At 31.9% G+C, this 19381-nt stretch overlaps 1 protein-coding gene across 1 annotated transcript in view; it reads left to right on the top strand.

Annotated features, from left to right (window-relative positions):
* Nucleotides 1-19381, top strand: part of LOC139513627 (multiple epidermal growth factor-like domains protein 6) — a 35816-nt gene that overhangs the window by 1230 nt on the left and 15205 nt on the right. The window contains exons 2-19 of the mRNA XM_071302287.1: nt 1182-1355; nt 2156-2275; nt 3607-3699; nt 6047-6373; nt 7373-7624; nt 8275-8499; nt 8877-9035; nt 10704-10928; nt 11330-11554; nt 11930-12154; nt 12532-12756; nt 13264-13488; nt 14849-15073; nt 15527-15751; nt 16151-16375; nt 17062-17286; nt 17620-17844; nt 18466-18690. Of these exons, the coding sequence (XP_071158388.1) occupies nt 1182-1355; nt 2156-2275; nt 3607-3699; nt 6047-6373; nt 7373-7624; nt 8275-8499; nt 8877-9035; nt 10704-10928; nt 11330-11554; nt 11930-12154; nt 12532-12756; nt 13264-13488; nt 14849-15073; nt 15527-15751; nt 16151-16375; nt 17062-17286; nt 17620-17844; nt 18466-18690 (3825 nt within the window). The remainder of the gene's footprint in view (nt 1-1181; nt 1356-2155; nt 2276-3606; nt 3700-6046; nt 6374-7372; nt 7625-8274; nt 8500-8876; nt 9036-10703; nt 10929-11329; nt 11555-11929; nt 12155-12531; nt 12757-13263; nt 13489-14848; nt 15074-15526; nt 15752-16150; nt 16376-17061; nt 17287-17619; nt 17845-18465; nt 18691-19381) is intronic.

Here is a 19381-nt window from a genome sequence, read left to right on the forward strand (position 1 = left end):
TGGAGTTCAGGATGAAAGCCTTTCTTAGCAAAAAAACATCAACAAACTATATGTAATATACACAATAACAAACACATGTATATGTAATACCAAGACACTTGTCAGGTGTTAAGAAATTCAACTTACTGAATGACCATACATGTACACAAAAATGGATGTACATTTGTAACTTCTACAAGCATGACAAGAGAACATATGTACTATAATACATCTGCAAGACAGGGGTTTTAGTATCTTTCATATCGACTGGTTCTTTTCCCATTTTTAGGATATACATATATGCATGGTATATACATGTAGGTACTTTTTCTATAGATTCTATGAATTACCTAGATTGTGTATAACAATTCCCCAGGTAAAATGGTTCAAAGGAATTTCATGTGTCCAGAGTTCTTGGCGTATTACCCAGGGTTCTCACTTACAAAAAATGTACACATGTAGGCTAGTCGAGGGACTCATCATATTTGGCCATAGCCAGTCCACCAGTGAGAAAGACAACTTTGTTATTGCTATTGTATAACATTATTTTAGTTTCCATGACAAAAAGAGCATTGAATAACATCAAATTTGAATTTAATATTTTTTATTTTGCTACAAACATGACAAAAAAATGAGATGCATCATTTGACTGAATAATGATTATAAAAGAGACAGGTTTTTATGTTCCATGTGGATTTGTCTTATTTAGAACCCTGTTACAACACTTGTAATTTATCATGTTTATTGAACAATACGTATTACACTGATAGTGACAGCTATATAAACAGCTATGTGTTGTTTAGGGTATGAACCCCTTTTAAAACAAATAAGCAAAGCAAGGTCATTCAACTTTGAAGTTGTAGGTACTTGAATTGGTTCTGACCATTTCCTCATTGCATGTCTTCAAATTGTACTTAAAAAGTGTAATCTTAAGTAAATATTTATGGAGTAATAATAGTCTATTTAAAATATAATTAGAAGGTGGCAATATATGGCTAAGCCCTACATCATGTACATGTATATCTCTATTAAACTACAATGTATAAATGTCATAACTGATTTAATAAAGTATATACATATAAACATTAAATTGTATACATGTAAAAACTAAATTTATATAAAAGTATAGAATTGGTCTAGATTGACATGCTTCATCCTGAAAGCCTTATTTAAACCATGTGTTAAATTCTTATTAATTACAGATGTATTTCCTTGTTGTATCCCTGCTTGTAACAGCGACAGCAGCACATAATTTGTTATTTGTACCACGATTAGCTCAGTCTGTGGTGTGTCCAGATAAGAAGCATGAGTGTCCCACAGGAAATACTTGCTGTCCATTACCTACTAAGGAGTTCGGATGTTGTCCAGCACCAAATGTAAGGATCCTTGTTATTTAATTAATATAGTATGACATTATTAAAAAATATTTGTGAAGTAAGACTTAATTTGTTATAATTTTTGGACAGTTATTTATCAAATTGATGACATTGCTTTTTTTCCCCATCATAACCTGTTTATGTTATAGGACAGTTGATTTTAGATAATGTTAGATAACTTTATACATGTGATGACTGTTACATTTTCCTATAGTGTCAAAAGTCAAGAGGTCATATGTATATAAGTGATAACGTCTATTCATATCAAATCTTTATCTTTTATTTGTTATAGTTTTCTTTGAATGGATTGAGTTTATAGATTATACAAAATAGGAATTGCAATGTTAAAATCAACATCTAGTCTAATTTTGGAAATTGGGACATGAAATTCAAAAAAACATTTTTGGGGATACACTTAAACTGCATCCAGATCTATCTTTTCAATGTTCCAAACCACTTATGACCGTTTAAAGACATTAAAAGCAATCTGAATATTTAAACCTTTTGGGACGCAGTTTTGAAAACTCCAAGGTATTTTTTGAGACATTAAAAAAACCTCAAACTTTCCTTTTCCTTGGTCAATCAAAGATACAAATTGAATTGCTTAAACATGACCATCACAGTCTGATAGTTTATCCATTGAATGTACTTTGATTGTGTTTGACATAAAATTAACCAAGATAATGAGAACATTTTATCTTGAACAAAGATAATTATTTATAGTATAGGAAGTTCTGCCAGAAAAAGGATAGTACATAGGATGCTTAAATGACTTTTTCTAATAATTTATATTTTTACAGGCCATTTGTTGCCCTGGTGGTAAATATTGCTGTCCATTTGGATCAAAATGCTTGACAACATCAGCTTCTTGTCAGAGAGGAAACGAAGTGTTTCCATGGTTACAGAAATCTAAAGCAAAGGTTATTTTAAGTTATTTTTTTTGAATAGACAGTGCTATGATATCATTTGTATGGTGGTCATTTAAGGCCATTTCACGTTTTCTTGTTTTATGTGTTTTCATCCTTCATATTCTATAGGATGAAAACGCGAGGTAGAAAACGTGAAAAACATGAAGTTGAAAATGCAAAAACGTGAAATATTTTTTCTTTCCAATTTCAAATTCGTCTTCAGGTTTTTGTTCTGGAATTTTGACTTTGAGTTTTTGCGATTACATGTTTTTCATTCACACATATTGATTTCCCCAGTTTACCATTAAATTATAAATAAATAAATAGATCTAGTAGGATAACAAATGAGACAATTTTCCTCTATAATCCAAATGATGTGGATGTAATCATCTGTAAGTCAATTTATGAACATCAACAATGAACAAAGTTTACTGTTCTTAGATATTTATACCATGTATTCCCAGTTATTTGGTTCTGACATCCATTTCTGTTGCATGTTGTTAGCCATGTTTTTCTACAATGCTGGCACAAGATGCTTTACATATTTTTTATTTCAAACCCCTTTGATAGTGTGGATGACCTTTGAACAAAAAGAATTAAAAAAAAAAAAATTTTGCTCAAATTTTTGGTTTAAAAGTAAATGAAAAAACTAGATTTAAGCTGTCATATTTTGATGTGCCTTATCAGTGGTTGAATTTTATGTTTTTGTCTATAAAGAATATTCTTAAAGAATTGGATGACATATAAGTTGTAGTCTCTGTTAAAAATAAATTCTCCTCTTGTGTATAAATTCTAAATGATTATTATCTATTGTTGAAAGTCATATGATGATCTTTAAGATTCCTAAATGTTTTTGTATGGTTGTCACTGTTTCTGTAATCTCATTCTATTGATTATCTTAATACTCCTCTACCTCCACTCTTTTTTTTTTTAACTTAATCAGTGGAATAACAAAATAGAAATAGAAAAACAAACAATACTTAGCAGTCATCATGTACATTTATACATATTTGGCTATACCTACCTTAATTGTGAAAAATAAGAAAATGTGGTAGGATTGCCAATGAAACATCTCTCCACCATCATACCATAGACCAAATGACATAGAAGTAGCCCTATATGGATTTATCACTTCTTCAACATTTGCATTAGTTTTTTGGATTTTAAAATATATTAACCTCTAACCTTAATATGAATAGACATTGATTGTTGAAATGGCCACCTCTTGCAGTAAAATTTGTACTGTTCATGTTAATGATATTATACAATTATTGTATGCTTATTGTCTTTTTATATAATCATAATGTACATGTCTATAGCTTTATACTCCCTATTCTTTGCAGGTCATTACTAAATTGGCATCAGCAAACACACCTAGTATTATTGTAAATGAGATCAGCGCAAAGGCTGATGCTACCAGAGTTTTGTCTCAAACGGTATGTTTTATAAAAGGACCAATAAGTTTGAGGTATGGCAGTAATATACATCGGACAAAATAGTAAATAATTAAGTTTCTTCATTGTTTATTAAACACTGTTGTTATTGCGAAAAACAATATACTTTTTTTTTATCAGGCATTACTCTGGGATAATTTTATATGCATGACATCATAGTTGACTAAACCACCAGAATATTATCTTAAGTATTTTTCTAGATTGCAAATAGGATGAATCATCAAAACAATATAATCAAATTAAAGTAAACATAAACAAATGATATTTCCATTTTGTGAATAATGATTTTATTAAGCAATTCTGATTGTTGAATGAAAAAAACATACTGAAACTTTTTTTAAAACCTACATTATAAAGATAGAAAACCTTTACCCTGTATTCAGCAATGACTATAAATGTTTGCCTACGCCTGCAAGGGGTCTCTGCCCTTTTATGTTTCGAAATACTAATAAAAATAAGTATAAAAACAGATGATACCATATGCATGATCAAAGAAAAAAATGGGGTTTAACTTGGGTATCTCTGCAGGTTAGGCAGTTTCTGCTCCACTAGCATGACTAGTGAGTGGAGCATGACTAGTGGCACATTTTACTAGCATGACTAGTGGCACATTTTGTGTTCATCAATTCAAAAGGCTGAAAGGGTAGTATTTTTGCTACAAAGATCACAATGAATAAAAATTTCTCTGTGAAGGTAAATATTTCAGTTTGAGTCCAATATTTTATTTCAGTTTGAGAACAATAAGTTGACAGCTAATTGTAGTGGTGGTGATTGTCCTGGTGGTCAGACTTGTTGTGATGGTTTGTCTGGTCACTTCTGTTGTGAGCTCAGTGATGCTATCTGTTGTCCAGATAAAATAACATGTTGTCCTTATGGTTACACTTGTAATTCCTCGGCAACACCAGAATGTCAGAATGGTACACAAACAAAAATACCAACAAAATCAACTTCAGTTTCAACTTCTGTTATGAAGGTTGGCAGGTTCTCCATTTTATGTTGCATAGCACTGTTCCTCATAAAACAAATTGTCTATATTGTGTCAGTGATATGCATGCATTAGACATTTTATTACCAGTTACACAATAAACCTTATCCTGTGCACTTTGTAGTGTTATAGTTTAGTTTAATATCTGTTATCATTCTATATGGTTTGATACAGGTTCTAGGCTAGTTGGTAAATCCCCAAAACCTTTTGCAATTGATATAAGTATGTAATAAAGTAACTTTTTATGAAAATCCATCATTTTTGCATTACATCCTCACAGGATATACTTGGATGGTATCTGGGATCAGTCAGACTTTCCTATTTACAGTTATTAATTTTCCAGTTTAAATAAACTAAATGATTGATTGTTCATTTTTTTCAGTTGGTTAGTGAATGATACCACATGATATTCGTTAAATTATGCCTGTTCGAAATGTAAAGTTTTAAGTGTCTAGGCAAGCTCCAATTACTTTTATCGCAACTGATTTTCAATTATTTTCTACTGGCTGAAGCCATGGCCAAATGACTTTTATATAAATTTTTCTGCTGTTTCAAGTAAATTTTATTTAGTCTCCACTACAAGGATAACATAATAATATATATATGTGATTTAAATAATTTAATTTTTTGCTTAGTACTGTATCAAAGTACTCAACAGTAGTCTCTGTATTTTACCATGTGTGACCTAATAAATGCCACACAAGGAAGATTGATGGATAGAAACTTTGTTATGCAGTTCAGTTCTACCCTACTTTTCCACTGGTTTTGTATCACACTTAATCATGTTTTTCAGTCTTTCTCTGACTTATCATGATGATGGGTTGAATCTTATACCATTGGCTCTTCGAAACCCATTCCATGTTTGGTTCCTTCAAATTTTAAACTTACCTGTTCGAAGAACACAATGACAATGGGCTTTCCTAGATGAACACAATGACAATGGGCTTTCCTAGATGTAAACCTGGATATTTGTTATTTGTTATTATTGTAGTCTCATTCTTTTTTCTCCAACATTGGATTTTAGCATGTAAGGCCTGGAGTCAAACTTGTTAAACACTCTTGTAGAAGATGCCATGGTGTGCAGTTTCTGGTCATCATGTGCCTTCTTATTTACAGAATAAAAGATATTTCTGTTGCACCCACATTGTGATGAAATAATAAAAATATCAAAACTGTGAAATGAAATAAAATTGTCTTTAATAAATGATATATGTAGTCAAGATTGTGTCAATGAGGCTTGTAAATAAAGGATGGCAAATAGATTTACTTTGTACTTACATGAGCCACACAAATTATTTTCAATGATGAAATAGTATTGTAAACCATATCTACTTCTGCTATTAGATTGGTATTGTTATGTGTCCTGATGGAAAATCAGCATGCCAGACTGGTCAATCTTGCTGTAACAAGACAAATGGAGAATATGCTTGCTGTCCATTACCAAATGCTGTTTGCTGCTCTGACAAAATACATTGCTGTCCAGAAGGAGACACATGTGACTTGTCCATTGGGAAATGTAAGAGTGGAAACTTGGTGATGGATTTGTTTAAAAAAGTTGAAGCACTGAAAATGAAGTCTGTGATGTGTCCAGATGGTAGATCTGAATGCTCTGATGGTCAGACCTGTTGCCCACTAGATGGTGGAAAATATGGCTGCTGCCCAATACCAGATGTAAGTGTTAATAGTTATCAAAGGCACTGAGGCTTATAATTTGATAAGCCAGACCACATTTCATCTACATAAGACTCACCAGTGACGCTCAAATCAAAATCTTTAGAAAGCCAAACAAGTATAAAGTTAAAGAGCATTGAGGACTCAAAATTCCAAAAAGTTGTGCTATGTACACCAAATTTATAAATGAATTATCAGTAATTAAAACAATATATATTACTGGGCACAGGTATGGTTATTTGTCAAGTGTTTGTTCAACTTAGTATAACTTCACTCACTATTTCTTCTGTTTGTTAGAATACATTTGAAATTTAAATTATATTAACCCATTTTTATCTTGTGCTAAGATCTTCCTGCCTTTACTGTTATATGCATGAATTAAATGAAGCAGTGCATGTCAAGGAGACAGCAATCTAATTTAAAAAAGCAAAAATATGACACAAAGATATGCTTGGTAAAAGTATGAAAATGGAAAATTATTTCTTGGGTCTAATAAGACCTTAGACGTGTCATGACAAAGATATGCTTGAATGGGGAAGAAGCAATAGGAAAATTCCAAATGAAGTTAAGAAAATCTTTTTTGGCCAAGGTGATGAAATATACTTGGAAGTTCATAGGCCCTATAAGTGTTTTTGGCAGCATGTATGAAATTGCAATCTAATTCAAAAACCAATCCAGTGTCAACTTTTCCCTTATAAGAATATGTAAGCCCTAGGTTATAATTTCTATTTTAAAGACTTTAAGTGATTCTCAGGGTTTATCATATTGATAGACAGCTTCCGAAATTTGGAGACTGACATCTCATTGGCAGAAAAAAAGAAAATAGGGTGTTTTCAAATCCTTGTAAGCATGCATGCATACATGATGAGTATTTTCCTGAGCTTGATGTGAATACAGCCTGCTGTAACAGTTGATTTGTGTTTATATTAGGCTAAGTGCTGTAGTGACCATGTCCTTTGCTGTCCACAAGGTTATATTTGTGATGTCTGTTTATATTAGGCTAAGTGCTGTAGTGACCATGTCCATTGCTGCCCACAAGGTTATATTTGTGATGTCATACAGCAACAATGTGTTGGTAAAAGAGGGCAAAGAATAAATTGGTTTAAAACCCGTCCTCCACATCCGTTAGTCAAGAAAGACATGACTACAGATGGTAATGTTATATGTCCTGATGGTCAGTCAGAATGTAAAACAGGTCAGACATGTTGTAAACAAGCATCTGGTCAGTATGGCTGCTGTCCTCTACCTAAGGTAGGATTACATGTTATAATGTTAAGTCCAAAAGATGCAGAGGTCTAAATAAAACTTGTATGTGGTCCTTTGATAAAGCATCAAGTATACATAGTCAGTTTTCCCTTTTTACAAAATTGAAATGAATAAACGAGGGGTCAAACAATTTACTTCATTGGTGGAAGACAAGACCTACGTGCAATGTTTAAAAACTGCTGCAATCCAATGGATATTTCTGTTGAAGACAAGACAGACCTGTTCTTTTGACTTGTCTTTAAGGACAAGTGTGTCTATGACCATTCCCCAGTTAAATCTGCATTGACAGTATTGTTTCCCCTAATTTTAATCTGAATGATTACTGATTGACTGAAATAATGGTGGGCTTGAATTTTGACCAGACATGATCTGTGTGACTGGGCGTTTTGTTTGAATCTTTTCATACTATACATGGCTGTTTTGGAGTTGACATAAAGATAGTTTCATTTATTTAAATATGCCTGAAATGCAAGAAGCTGTATATGAAAAAATACACTGATTATACGCATGGATTTGAATAAACATCATAACAAAATCAAATGTTTCACAAAGAGTTATTGAAACAATTCAAATGTATTTAATAAGACAAACAATCTGCAAATTTTAAGGTTTGCTTATATGCTTGCATTTAACAGGCTGTCTGTTGTACTGATGGTAAACATTGTTGTCCTGAGGGAACTACCTGTGAAGTTTCATCTGGAAAATGTAATCGTGGAAAAGTTGCTGTATTAGACTGGTTTGAAAAAGTTCCTGCCAATTTAAGAAGTGTGAAATGTCCTGATGGTCAGTCAGAATGTAAAACAGGACAGACCTGTTGTAAACTAGCATCTGGTCAATATGGTTGCTGTCCAATACCAAAGGTATGGCTACAAAATGTTGTATAACTTTCCTTTAACAAATTAATTCACTTGATCTGATGAGCCACTAAAATCTGTTTTCCCTCAATATTTTATACTGCTAAGTGATGATATATAGTTCCTTTGATAATTATATTGGGGTTTAAATATTTTTAACACTAAGTATATTTATTTAAAGATTGCTTAATTTTTAGTTTTTTTTTCAAATTTTGATAATGTCAAATGAAATGATTTTTAAAAGAAACAAAACCTCTTTCACAACTTTATGCTTAACAGTTGTTTAGCTAAAAAGAAAATGTAAAAGGTGTATAATTTTCTAAATTCCATTTAGGGAGCATTTTACATATGTTTAGGTTTTCTTATTTTTTTACATTTAACAGGCTGTTTGTTGTACTGATGGTAAACACTGTTGTCCTGAGGGAACTACCTGTGATGTTTCATCTGGAAAATGTAACCGTGGAGACATGACTGTCATAGACTGGTTTAAAAAAGTTCCTGCTAATGTTGGAAGTGTGAAATGTCCTGATTGGCTGCGGAGGGTATAATGTTTTTGACCCTTCAGTTCGTCCGTCCGTCAGTCAGCCCGTCAGTCCTGTTTCTTGTCATCGCAACTTCTCTCAAACCACACAACAGAATTTCACGAAACCTTTTCAGATAATAAGGACATACTATGTAGTTGTGCATATCGACGGGAAATTGCGATTCAATTTTTTTTCTAGGAGTTACGCCCCTTTGAACTTATTTACTTTAATGTACTACTGCAACAGTTTGTCATCGCAACTCCTCTCAAACCACACAACAGAATTTCACGAAACCTTATCAGGTAATAAGGACATACTATGTTGTTGTGCATATCGACAGGAAATTGCGATTCAATTTTTTTTCTAGGAGTTACGCCCCTTTGAACTTATTTACTTTAATGTACTACTGCAACAGTTTGTCACCGCAACTTCTCTCAAACCACACAACAGAATTTCACGACACCTTTTTGGATAATAAGGACATACTATGTAGTTGTGCATATCGACGGGAAATTGTGATTCAATTTTTTTTCTAGGAGTTACGCCCCTTTGAACTTATTTGCCTCACTACACTATTGACTCCTCTCGCTTGGAATTTATGTACTACTGCAACAGTTTGTCATCGCAACTCCTCTCAAACCACACAACAGAATTTCACAAAACCTTTTCAGATAATAAGGACATACTATGTAGTTGTGCATATCGACAGGAAATTGCGATTAAATTTTTTTTCTAGGAGTTACGCCCCTTTGAACTTATTTGCCTCACTACACTATTGACTCCTCTCGCTTGGAATTTATGTACTACTGCAACAGTTTGTCATCGCAACTCCTCTCAAACCACACAACAGAATTTCACGAAACCTTTTCAGATGATAAGGACATACTATGCAGTTGTGCATATCGATGGGAAATTGCGATTAAATTTTTTTTCTAGGAGTTACTCCCCTTTGAACTTATTTGCCTCACTATACTGTTGACTCCTCTCGATTCACTTTTTCTTCTAGGAGTTACACCCCTTTGAACTTATTTGCTTCAATGTACTTCTGCAACAGTTTGTCATCTCAACTCCTCTGAAACCACACAATAGAATTCATGAAATTGTGTAGATAATAAGGACATACTATGTAGATTTGCATATTGGCAGGAAATTTTTATTACAATTTTTTTTTTCTTAAACTTATTTAATTTCTCCAATGACAATGTGGGGACGTGGGGTATGTGAGCGTGCCCACTAAGGTTCTTTAATTTTGCATATTAATTACTTTTCTGGTAAAAAAAATAAAGACAAAACAATAATAAATGCAAGATAATCAAATATTTTAATGATAATGCTAAAAATGTATTGCTTTTTGAATTGCATGTAAAAATACTGCATTGGTTTCCTAGGAACAACTATTTTATAACTGATTACTGCATTTTATAAGCTTGACAAATACACATTCTGTATTTAATAATGTTATGGATCTGATCATTGTATGGTTACCTTACTCATATATTACCAGCTTCACTTTTATTAGAGAGAAAAATATATACTTTGGGGTAGGATTAGCTGTATTTGTTCATTTTATGAAACTGCAAATTGGACCACATCAACCAATAACAATCACTGAACATCAGGTTACTTTATTTAATCTGATCTCATTTTAAGTAGTGAAAGGTTTGCTAATAGGCTTTCATTTTACAGGCTGTTTCTTGTACTGATGGTAAACATTGTTGTCCTGTGGGAACTACCTGTGATGTGTCATCTGGAAAATGTAACTATGGAGCAATTGCTGTAATGGACTGGTTTGAAAAAGTTCCTGCTAATGTTGAAAGTGTGAAATGTCCTGATGGTCAGTCAGAATGTAAAACAGGACAGACCTGTTGTAAACTAGCATCTGGTCAATATGGTTGTTGTCCAATTCCAAAGGTATGGTTACATATATTATATAAACTTCCTTAAACAAATTAATTCACTGGATCTGAAGAGTCACTGACACATGTCTGAATTGCATTTAATCTTCCTTCAACACTTCATATTGTTGTGAGAAGATATATAACTGAACTGTTTATTACATTCTGCCTTAATCCTTGAACACTGAACACATATATTTTAAAGATTGCTTGAAATAAAAGTTTTCTGATCTTGATGATGTAAAATAAAACTGTTTTTTTCTCCGAAAAGCAAAACTTTTTTTTTTATTTTCATTTATATTTATTTGCTTAACAGTTTATGGCAAAAGAACAAAAACATTATCTAGAATTAATTTTATTTAATCCTGCTTTTATTTTGCCTTTGTTAAGGTTTACTAAAAGGTTTCCACTTTACAGGCTGTTTGTTGCACTGATGGTAAACACTGTTGTCCTGAGGGAACTACCTGTGATGTGTCATCTGGAAAATGTAATCGTGGAGACATGACTGTCATAGACTGGTTTTTAAAAGTTCCTGCTAATGTTGGGAGTGTGAAATGTCCTGATGGTCAGTCAGAATGTAAAACAGGACAGACCTGTTGTAAACTAGCATCTGGTCAATATGGTTGTTGTCCAATTCCAAAGGTATGGCTACAGATGTTGTATAATTAATTCACAATGGAACTGTCCCTAAAATCTGTCTTAAAGTCAATAAGTCTCCCCTGAGAACTGTAGACTGCTAAGTGAAGACATATAGTTAAATTGTTACTTTCATTCTGGTTATCATCATTAGCACTTAAAACATATATTTTAAAAAAATGCTTAAATTTAAAGTTTTTTTAATTTTGATAAGGTTTAAAAAAAAGTTTGTTTTACAAGAAACAAAACCTTTTGAATAACATATAGGCTTAACAGTTGTTTGGTTAAAGAAAAACATAACATTGGTGAAGAATCTGCTTTATTTAGTTCAGGTAGCATTATGCAAATATTAAGGTTTTATTATTTTCTTGCTTTGAACAGGCTGTCTGTTGTACTGATGGTAAACATTGTTGCCCTGAGGGAACTACCTGTGATGTGTCATCTGGAAAATGTAACCGTGGAGAAATTGCTGTAATGGACTGGTTTGAGAAAGTTTCTGCTAATGTTGAAAGTGTGAAATGTCCTGATGGTCAGTCAGAATGTAAAACAGGACAGACCTGTTGTAAACTAGCATCTGGTCAATATGGTTGTTGTCCAATTCCAAAGGTAATGCTACATATTTTGTATTACATTTCACAAGCAAATTAATTCACTTGATCTGATGAGTCACTAAAATCTGTCTTTCCTCAATATTTTATACTGGTAAGTGATGATATATAGTTCCACTGATAATTATATTGGGGTTTAAATATTTTTAACACTTAGTATATTTATTTAAAGATTGCTTAAATTTTTAGTTTTTTTTCAAATTTTGATAATATCAAATGAAATGTTTTTTAAAAGAAACAAAACCTCTTTCACACCTTTAAGCTTAACAGTTGTTTAGCTAAAAAGAAAATGTAAAAGGTGTATAATTTCCTTAATTCGATTCAGGGAGCATTTTACATATGTTTGGGTTTTCTTATTTTTTTTACATTTAACAGGCTGTTTGTTGTACTGATGGTAAACATTGTTGCCCTGAGGGAACTACCTGTGATGTTTCATCTGGAAAATGTAACCGTGGAGACATGACAGCTATAGACTGGTTTGAAAAAGTTCCTGCTAATGTTGGAAGTGTGAAATGTCCTGATGGTCAGTCAGAATGTAAAACAGGACAAACCTGTTGTAAACTAGCATCTGGTCAATATGGTTGTTGTCCAATCCCAAAGGTATGGTTACAGATGTGGTATAATGTTCCATTAACAAATTAATTAAATTTATTCAATTTATTTGTCTAAATGTCCATAAAACCTGTCCAAATTGCAATAAGTCTCCTCTTAATTTTGCATATTGCTAGATGATGATATATAGTTGAACTTTAATGACTTTTCTGGTAAAAAATAAAGACAAAACAATAATAAATGCAAGATAATCAAATATTTTAATGATAATGCTAAAAATGTAATGCTTTTTGAATTGCATGTAAAAATACTGCATTGGTTTCCTAGGAACAACTATTTTATAACTGATAATTGCATTTCATAAGCTTGACAAATACACATTGGAATAGTATCCGCTGTATTTAATAATGTTATGGATCTGAACATTGTATGGTTACCTTACTCAGATATTACAAGCTACATTTTCATTAGAGAGAAAAATATATTCTTTGGGGTAGAATTACCTGTATTTATTCATTTTATGAAACTGCAAATTGGATGGTTAACACTTTACAGGCTGTTTGTTGTACTGATGGTAAACATTGTTGTCCTGAGGGAACTACCTGTGATGTGTCATCTGGAAAATGTAACCGTGGAGAAATTGCTGTAATGGACTGGTTTGAAAAAGTTCCTGCTAATGTTGGAAGTGTGAAATGTCCTGATGGTCAGTCAGAATGTAAAACAGGACAGACCTGTTGTAAACTAGCATCTGGTCAATATGGTTGTTGTCCAATTCCAAAGGTATGGTTACATATATTATATAACTTTCCTTTAACAAATTAATTCACTGGATCTGATGAGTCCCTAGAATCTGTGTTAATGGCAATTTGTCTTCCCTCAAAATATTATACTGCTTGAGAAAATAGGCGCAAAAGATATCAGAGGGACATTGAAACTCATAAATTGAAAATAAACTTACAACGCCATGGCTAAAAAAGAAAAAAAGATAAACAATTGTAAACAAAACACAACATAGAAAACTTTAGAAAAGCAACAGGAACCACACCAACAACTGAGGGTGATCACAAGTGCTCAGGAGGGGTCAGCAGACATAAAGTGATGATATATAGATCAACTGTTTATAACTCTCCGGTTAAAGTCTCTTTTACTTATACTGTGAAAGTACTTTTTTTCGTGGGGAACCAATTTTCGTGGTTTTCATGGATGTGTTTATCAACGAATTTAAGTGTCCAACAAAATAAAACAACCGTTGTCCAAATCAAGACATAGAAAGATTGCCATGTATGTTTGACTACTGATATGATTTAGAGAATTTATTGATTATCGGCAAATCTGAGAATACTATTATTGTAGTCATAGGGCAAACGGAATATGAACTACAACTGCATACCCATTTAATCTTTAAAAACCTAAACTGTAAAACTTTTGATCTTTTAATTTTTATAAAAAAATACTTTTCTTTAATGAAAGTCAGATTTCCGGTATTGATATGCTATAATAAAGTGTACATTTTATATCCTCATAGTTGTCGTACGTATGGAAAATAATAATTTCATGCTGGGCTGGCTTTTGATAAGAATGATTTTACAATTCATGATACGTTTATAGCATTTGTTCATGTTACTGTTTTCTTTAGGTGACATGTTTATATGACATTAATTAACACCTTTGATAGTCTTTAATCTGATGACCACTCTATCTTGAGTTAATTAGTATGATCACTACAATTTTCACGGGTCAATGTTTATTTTGTAATTTCCTGCAATCAAGACAACTTGTAACCTTCGTTTTTAATGGCTCAATTTTTAATTATTTTAAAAAACAAACTAAAATCCACGCATTTAAAATCCAAAAACATGTAAGTTTTTTTAATCATGATATTGTAAATAAAGTGATTTTTTTTAAAGAAACAAAACCTCTATTTACACCTTTATGATGAACAGTGGTTTGTCAAAAGAAAAATGAAATTGGTGTAGAATCTGATTTATTTCATTCAGGGAGCATTTTACATATATTTAGGTTTTCTTATTTTTTTGCATTTAACAGGCTGTTTGTTGTACTGATGGTAAACATTTCTTAATTCGATTCAGGGAGCATTTAACATATGTTTGGGCTTTCTTATTTTTTTTACATTTAACAGGCTGTTTGTTGTACTGATGGTAAACATTGTTGCCCTGAGGGAACTACATGTGATGTTTCATCTGGAAAATGTAATCGTGGAGAAATTGCTGTAATGGACTGGTTTGAAAAAGTTCCTGCTAATGTTGGTAGTGTGAAATGTCCTGATGGTCAGTCAGAATGTAAAACAGGACAAACCTGTTGTAAACTAGCATCTGGTCAATATGGTTGTTGTCCAATTCCAAAGGTATGGTTACAGATATTATATAACTTTCGTTTTACAAATTAATTCACTTGATGGGATGAGTCACGAAAGTCTGTCTTAATTGCAATATGTCTCCCCTCATTCTTTTATACTGCTAAAGAAAAGAGGCCCAAACGATATCAAAAGGACATAAAAACTCATATTTTTAAAATATACTAACCAAGCCATGACTTAAACATAAAAAAGGCGAACAGACCAACAAAAGTACACAATACACAACATAGAAAACTTATGAATCTCTAAAAACATTCATTTAAAAGATTGCTTAAATTTTTAGTTTGTTTTTTTCTAACATGAAACATAACCTCTTTTTACACCTTTATGCTAAACAGTTGTTTGGCAAAAGAAAAAATGAAATTGGGGTGTGATCTTCTTTATATAACTCAGATACAACTTTGCATATGTAAAGTTTTCTTATTTTCTTGTATTTTACAGGCTGTTTGTTGTACTGATGGTAAACATTGTTGCCCAGAGGGAACTACCTGTGATGTGTCATCTGGAAAATGTAACCGTGGAGAAATTGCTGTAATGGACTGGTTTGAAAAAGTTCCTGCTAATGTTGGAAGTGTGAAATGTCCTGATGGTCAGTCAGAATGTAAAACAGGACAGACCTGTTGTAAACTAGCATCTGGTCAATATGGTTGTTGTCCAATCCCAAAGGTATGGTTACATATATTATATAAACTTCCATAAACAAATTAATTCACTGGATCTGAAGAGTCACTGACACATGTCTGAATTGCATTTAATCTTCCTTCAACACTTCATATTGTTGTGTGAAAATATATAACTGAACTGTTTATTACATTCTGCCTAAATCCTTGAATACTGAACACATGTATTTTAAAGATTGCTTGAATTAAAAGTTTTCTGATCTTGATGATGTAAAATAAAACTGTTTTTTCTCCTAAAAGCAAAACTTTTTTTTTTATTTCCAATTATATTTATTTGCTTAACAGTTTTTGGCAAAAGCAAAAATAACTATCTAGAATTAATTTTATTTAATCCTGCTTTAATTTTGCCTTTGTTAAGGTTTACTAAACATTTTCAACTTTACAGGCTGTTTGTTGTACTGATGATAAACACTGTTGCCCTGAGGGAACTACCTGTGATGTGTCATCTGGAAAATGTAATCGTGGAGAAATTGCTGTAATGGACTGGTTTTCAAAAGTTTCTGCTAATGTTGGTAGTGTCAAATGTCCTGATGGTCAGTCAGAATGTAAAACAGGACAGACCTGTTGTAAACTAGCATCTGGTCAATATGGTTGTTGTCCAATTCCGAAGGTATGGCTACAGAGGTTTAATTAATTTCCTTAAACAAATTGATTCACTTGATCTGATAGTCCCTAAAATCTGTCTGAATAGCAATTAGTTTCCTCTCAATATTTCATTATGCTAAAGGATGAGATTTTGTTAAACTTTTTTTTTTGAACTGGTTAATTTTGAACAGTACTTTTTAAGGCAATTACTATTATAAAAATCTTTCATCTTGCCAATAAACCTCTTATCAGTATATTATATTGCTATGTGCTTGATATGAAGACATATTGAAATTTATCTTGTTTTCTAATTGATAGCCATGCCACGTTTCACAATTATACCTCTTGTGATTCCTTGTAAATATAAAAATACTCTGTATTCATTATTTTTGTTTGTTTGATAACAATTTTCATAGATTTTGTGGGTACAGGTGAACAACAAATTCAAAGGTCCAAGGAATAATGTATTTTCTTTAGGTTTGTATGTAGAATTTTGACAAAACCAAGAAATCAAATATCCACGAACATGCAAATTTTGATCAATTCACAAAAATTAGTCCCCACGGAAATAAATGAATCCACAGTATATGCTATCAAAAGACTGATATTACTAGCTGCACTTTCATTTGAGAGAAAAATATATACTTTATTTAGAACTAGCTGTATTTAATCATGTTATGAATCATGAAATTGGAAATTTACACTTTACAGGCTGTTTGTTGTACTGATGGTAAACATTGTTGTCCTGAGGGAACTACCTGTGATGTTTCATCTGGAAAATGTAACCGTGGAGACATGACAGCTATAGACTGGGTTTCAAAAGTTCCTGCTAATGTTGGAAGTGTGAAATGTCCTGACGGTCAGTCAGAATGTAAAACAGGACAGACCTGTTGTAAACTAGCATCTGGTCAATATGGTTGTTGTCCAATTCCAAAGGTATGGTTACAGATGACAATCAGTCTCCCTTCAACATTTTAGATTGATATGGAATGATATATAGACAAACTGTTTATTACTTTCCGATTAGCATTATTAACACTAAATACATATATTTAAAGATTGCTTATATCTAAAGATTTTTGATCTGGATAATGTAAAAAAAATAATTTTTCTTTCTAGACATATAACCTATTTTATAAGTTACATTTACATTTATATGCTCAACAGTTGTTTTGCAAAACAAAGAAAGCATTGGAGTGAATCTGCTTTATTTAATCCTGAAATCATTTTGAGTGTTGAAAGGTTTGCTTATAGAAATACATTTAACAGGCTGTCTGTTGTACTGATGGTAAACATTGTTGTCCTGAGGGAACTACATGTGATGTTTCATCTGGAAAATGTAATCGTGGAGAAATTGCTGTAATGGACTGGTTTGAAAAAGTTCCTGCTAATGTTGGTAGTGTGAAATGTCCTGATGGTCAGTCAGAATGTAAAACAGGACAGACTTGTTGTAAACTAGCATCTGGTCAATATGGTTGTTGTCCAATTCCAAAGGTATGATTACAGATGTTGTATAACTTTCTGTTAACAAATTAGTTCACATGATCAGATAGTTACTGAAACATATGTCTGAATGGCATTTAGTTTTCCGGCAATATTTCAGATTTGTATGTGATGAAACTTAAGTTGAACTGATTATAACTTTACTGTTAAAATCTTTAACACTTAAATCATTATTTAAAACATTGCTGAAGTTTTAAGTTTTTATGATCTTGATAATGTAAAAACAAAACATTTTTATTAACCTTTATGCTTAACAGTTATTTTTCAAAAGAAAAAATAACATTGTTGTAGAATCTATAGATATAAGACAAAATGATATCAGTGCCAATAGGACAACTCTCTCTAAGTCACAATTTGTAAGAGAAATTATTATTGGTCAATGTACAGTCTTCAATAAGAAGACTTGCCTCACAACAAACAGCAAGCTTTAATGGGCCTCTAAAATGATTAGTGAAAAACCAATCAAACGGGAATACCAACAGTAAAAAAAAGCAGCCTAGAAATGAGAAACACTTATCAACATACTACAACCACTGAACATCAGGTTACTTTATTTAATCCTGATCTGATTTTTAGTATTGAAAGGTTTGCTAAGAGGCTTTCTTTTAACAGGCTGTTTGTTGTACTGATGGTAAACATTGTTGCCCTGAGGGAACTACCTGTGATGTTTCATCAGGAAAATGTAATCGTGGAGATATGACAGCTATAGACTGGTTTAAAAAAGTTCCTGCTAATGTTGGAAGTGTGAAATGTCCTGATGGTCAGTCAGAATGTAAGACAGGACAGACCTGTTGTAAACTAGCATCTGGTCAATATGGTTGTTGTCCAATACCAAAGGTATGTTTAATGATGTTTTATAATGTTCCATAAACAAATTAATGCACTTGTTCTGTCTGAATGGCAATAAGTCTCCTCTGAATTTTGCATATTGCCAAATGATGATATATAGTAGAACTTTTATAAATTTGATGAAAAAATTCCCTAATACAAAACAATAATATAATGCTAGATAAACAAATATTTATATTATTTTGCTAAAATGTTAAGTTTTCTTGGGTTGGTAATGTAAAAATACTGCATTGGTTTCAAAGGAACAACTATTTTATAACTGATAATTGCATTTGATAAGGTTGTTTTTTTTAAGTAAAAGATTAATACACATTGTAATAGAATCAGCTGTATTTGATAATGATCTGGGTCTGGAAATTGTATGGTTAAATTATTGACTGGTATTATTAGCTACCCTTTCATTTGAGAGAAACAAATATACATTTGGGTAGAATTAACTGTATTTAACTTTAATTAACATTTTACTAGTAATTTTATACAAATTGGTCCAGAATTACTAGTAAAATGACCTCTATATTTGTGAAGAAAGTTAAATGAACACATAACCTATACACAGCCTGACAACTTATTGTAAAATTTGTTCCACTGTGCAAGAGAACAAACACATCTTGATAGAATAATTTTAACAAACATTTACACAACAAAAACATTTTATTTTAATTTCTTTTTAAAGTTTACT

Source organism: Mytilus edulis, chromosome 2, assembly GCF_963676685.1.
Source record: "Mytilus edulis chromosome 2, xbMytEdul2.2, whole genome shotgun sequence".
In the NCBI taxonomy this organism is placed as follows: Eukaryota; Metazoa; Mollusca; class Bivalvia; order Mytilida; family Mytilidae; genus Mytilus; species Mytilus edulis.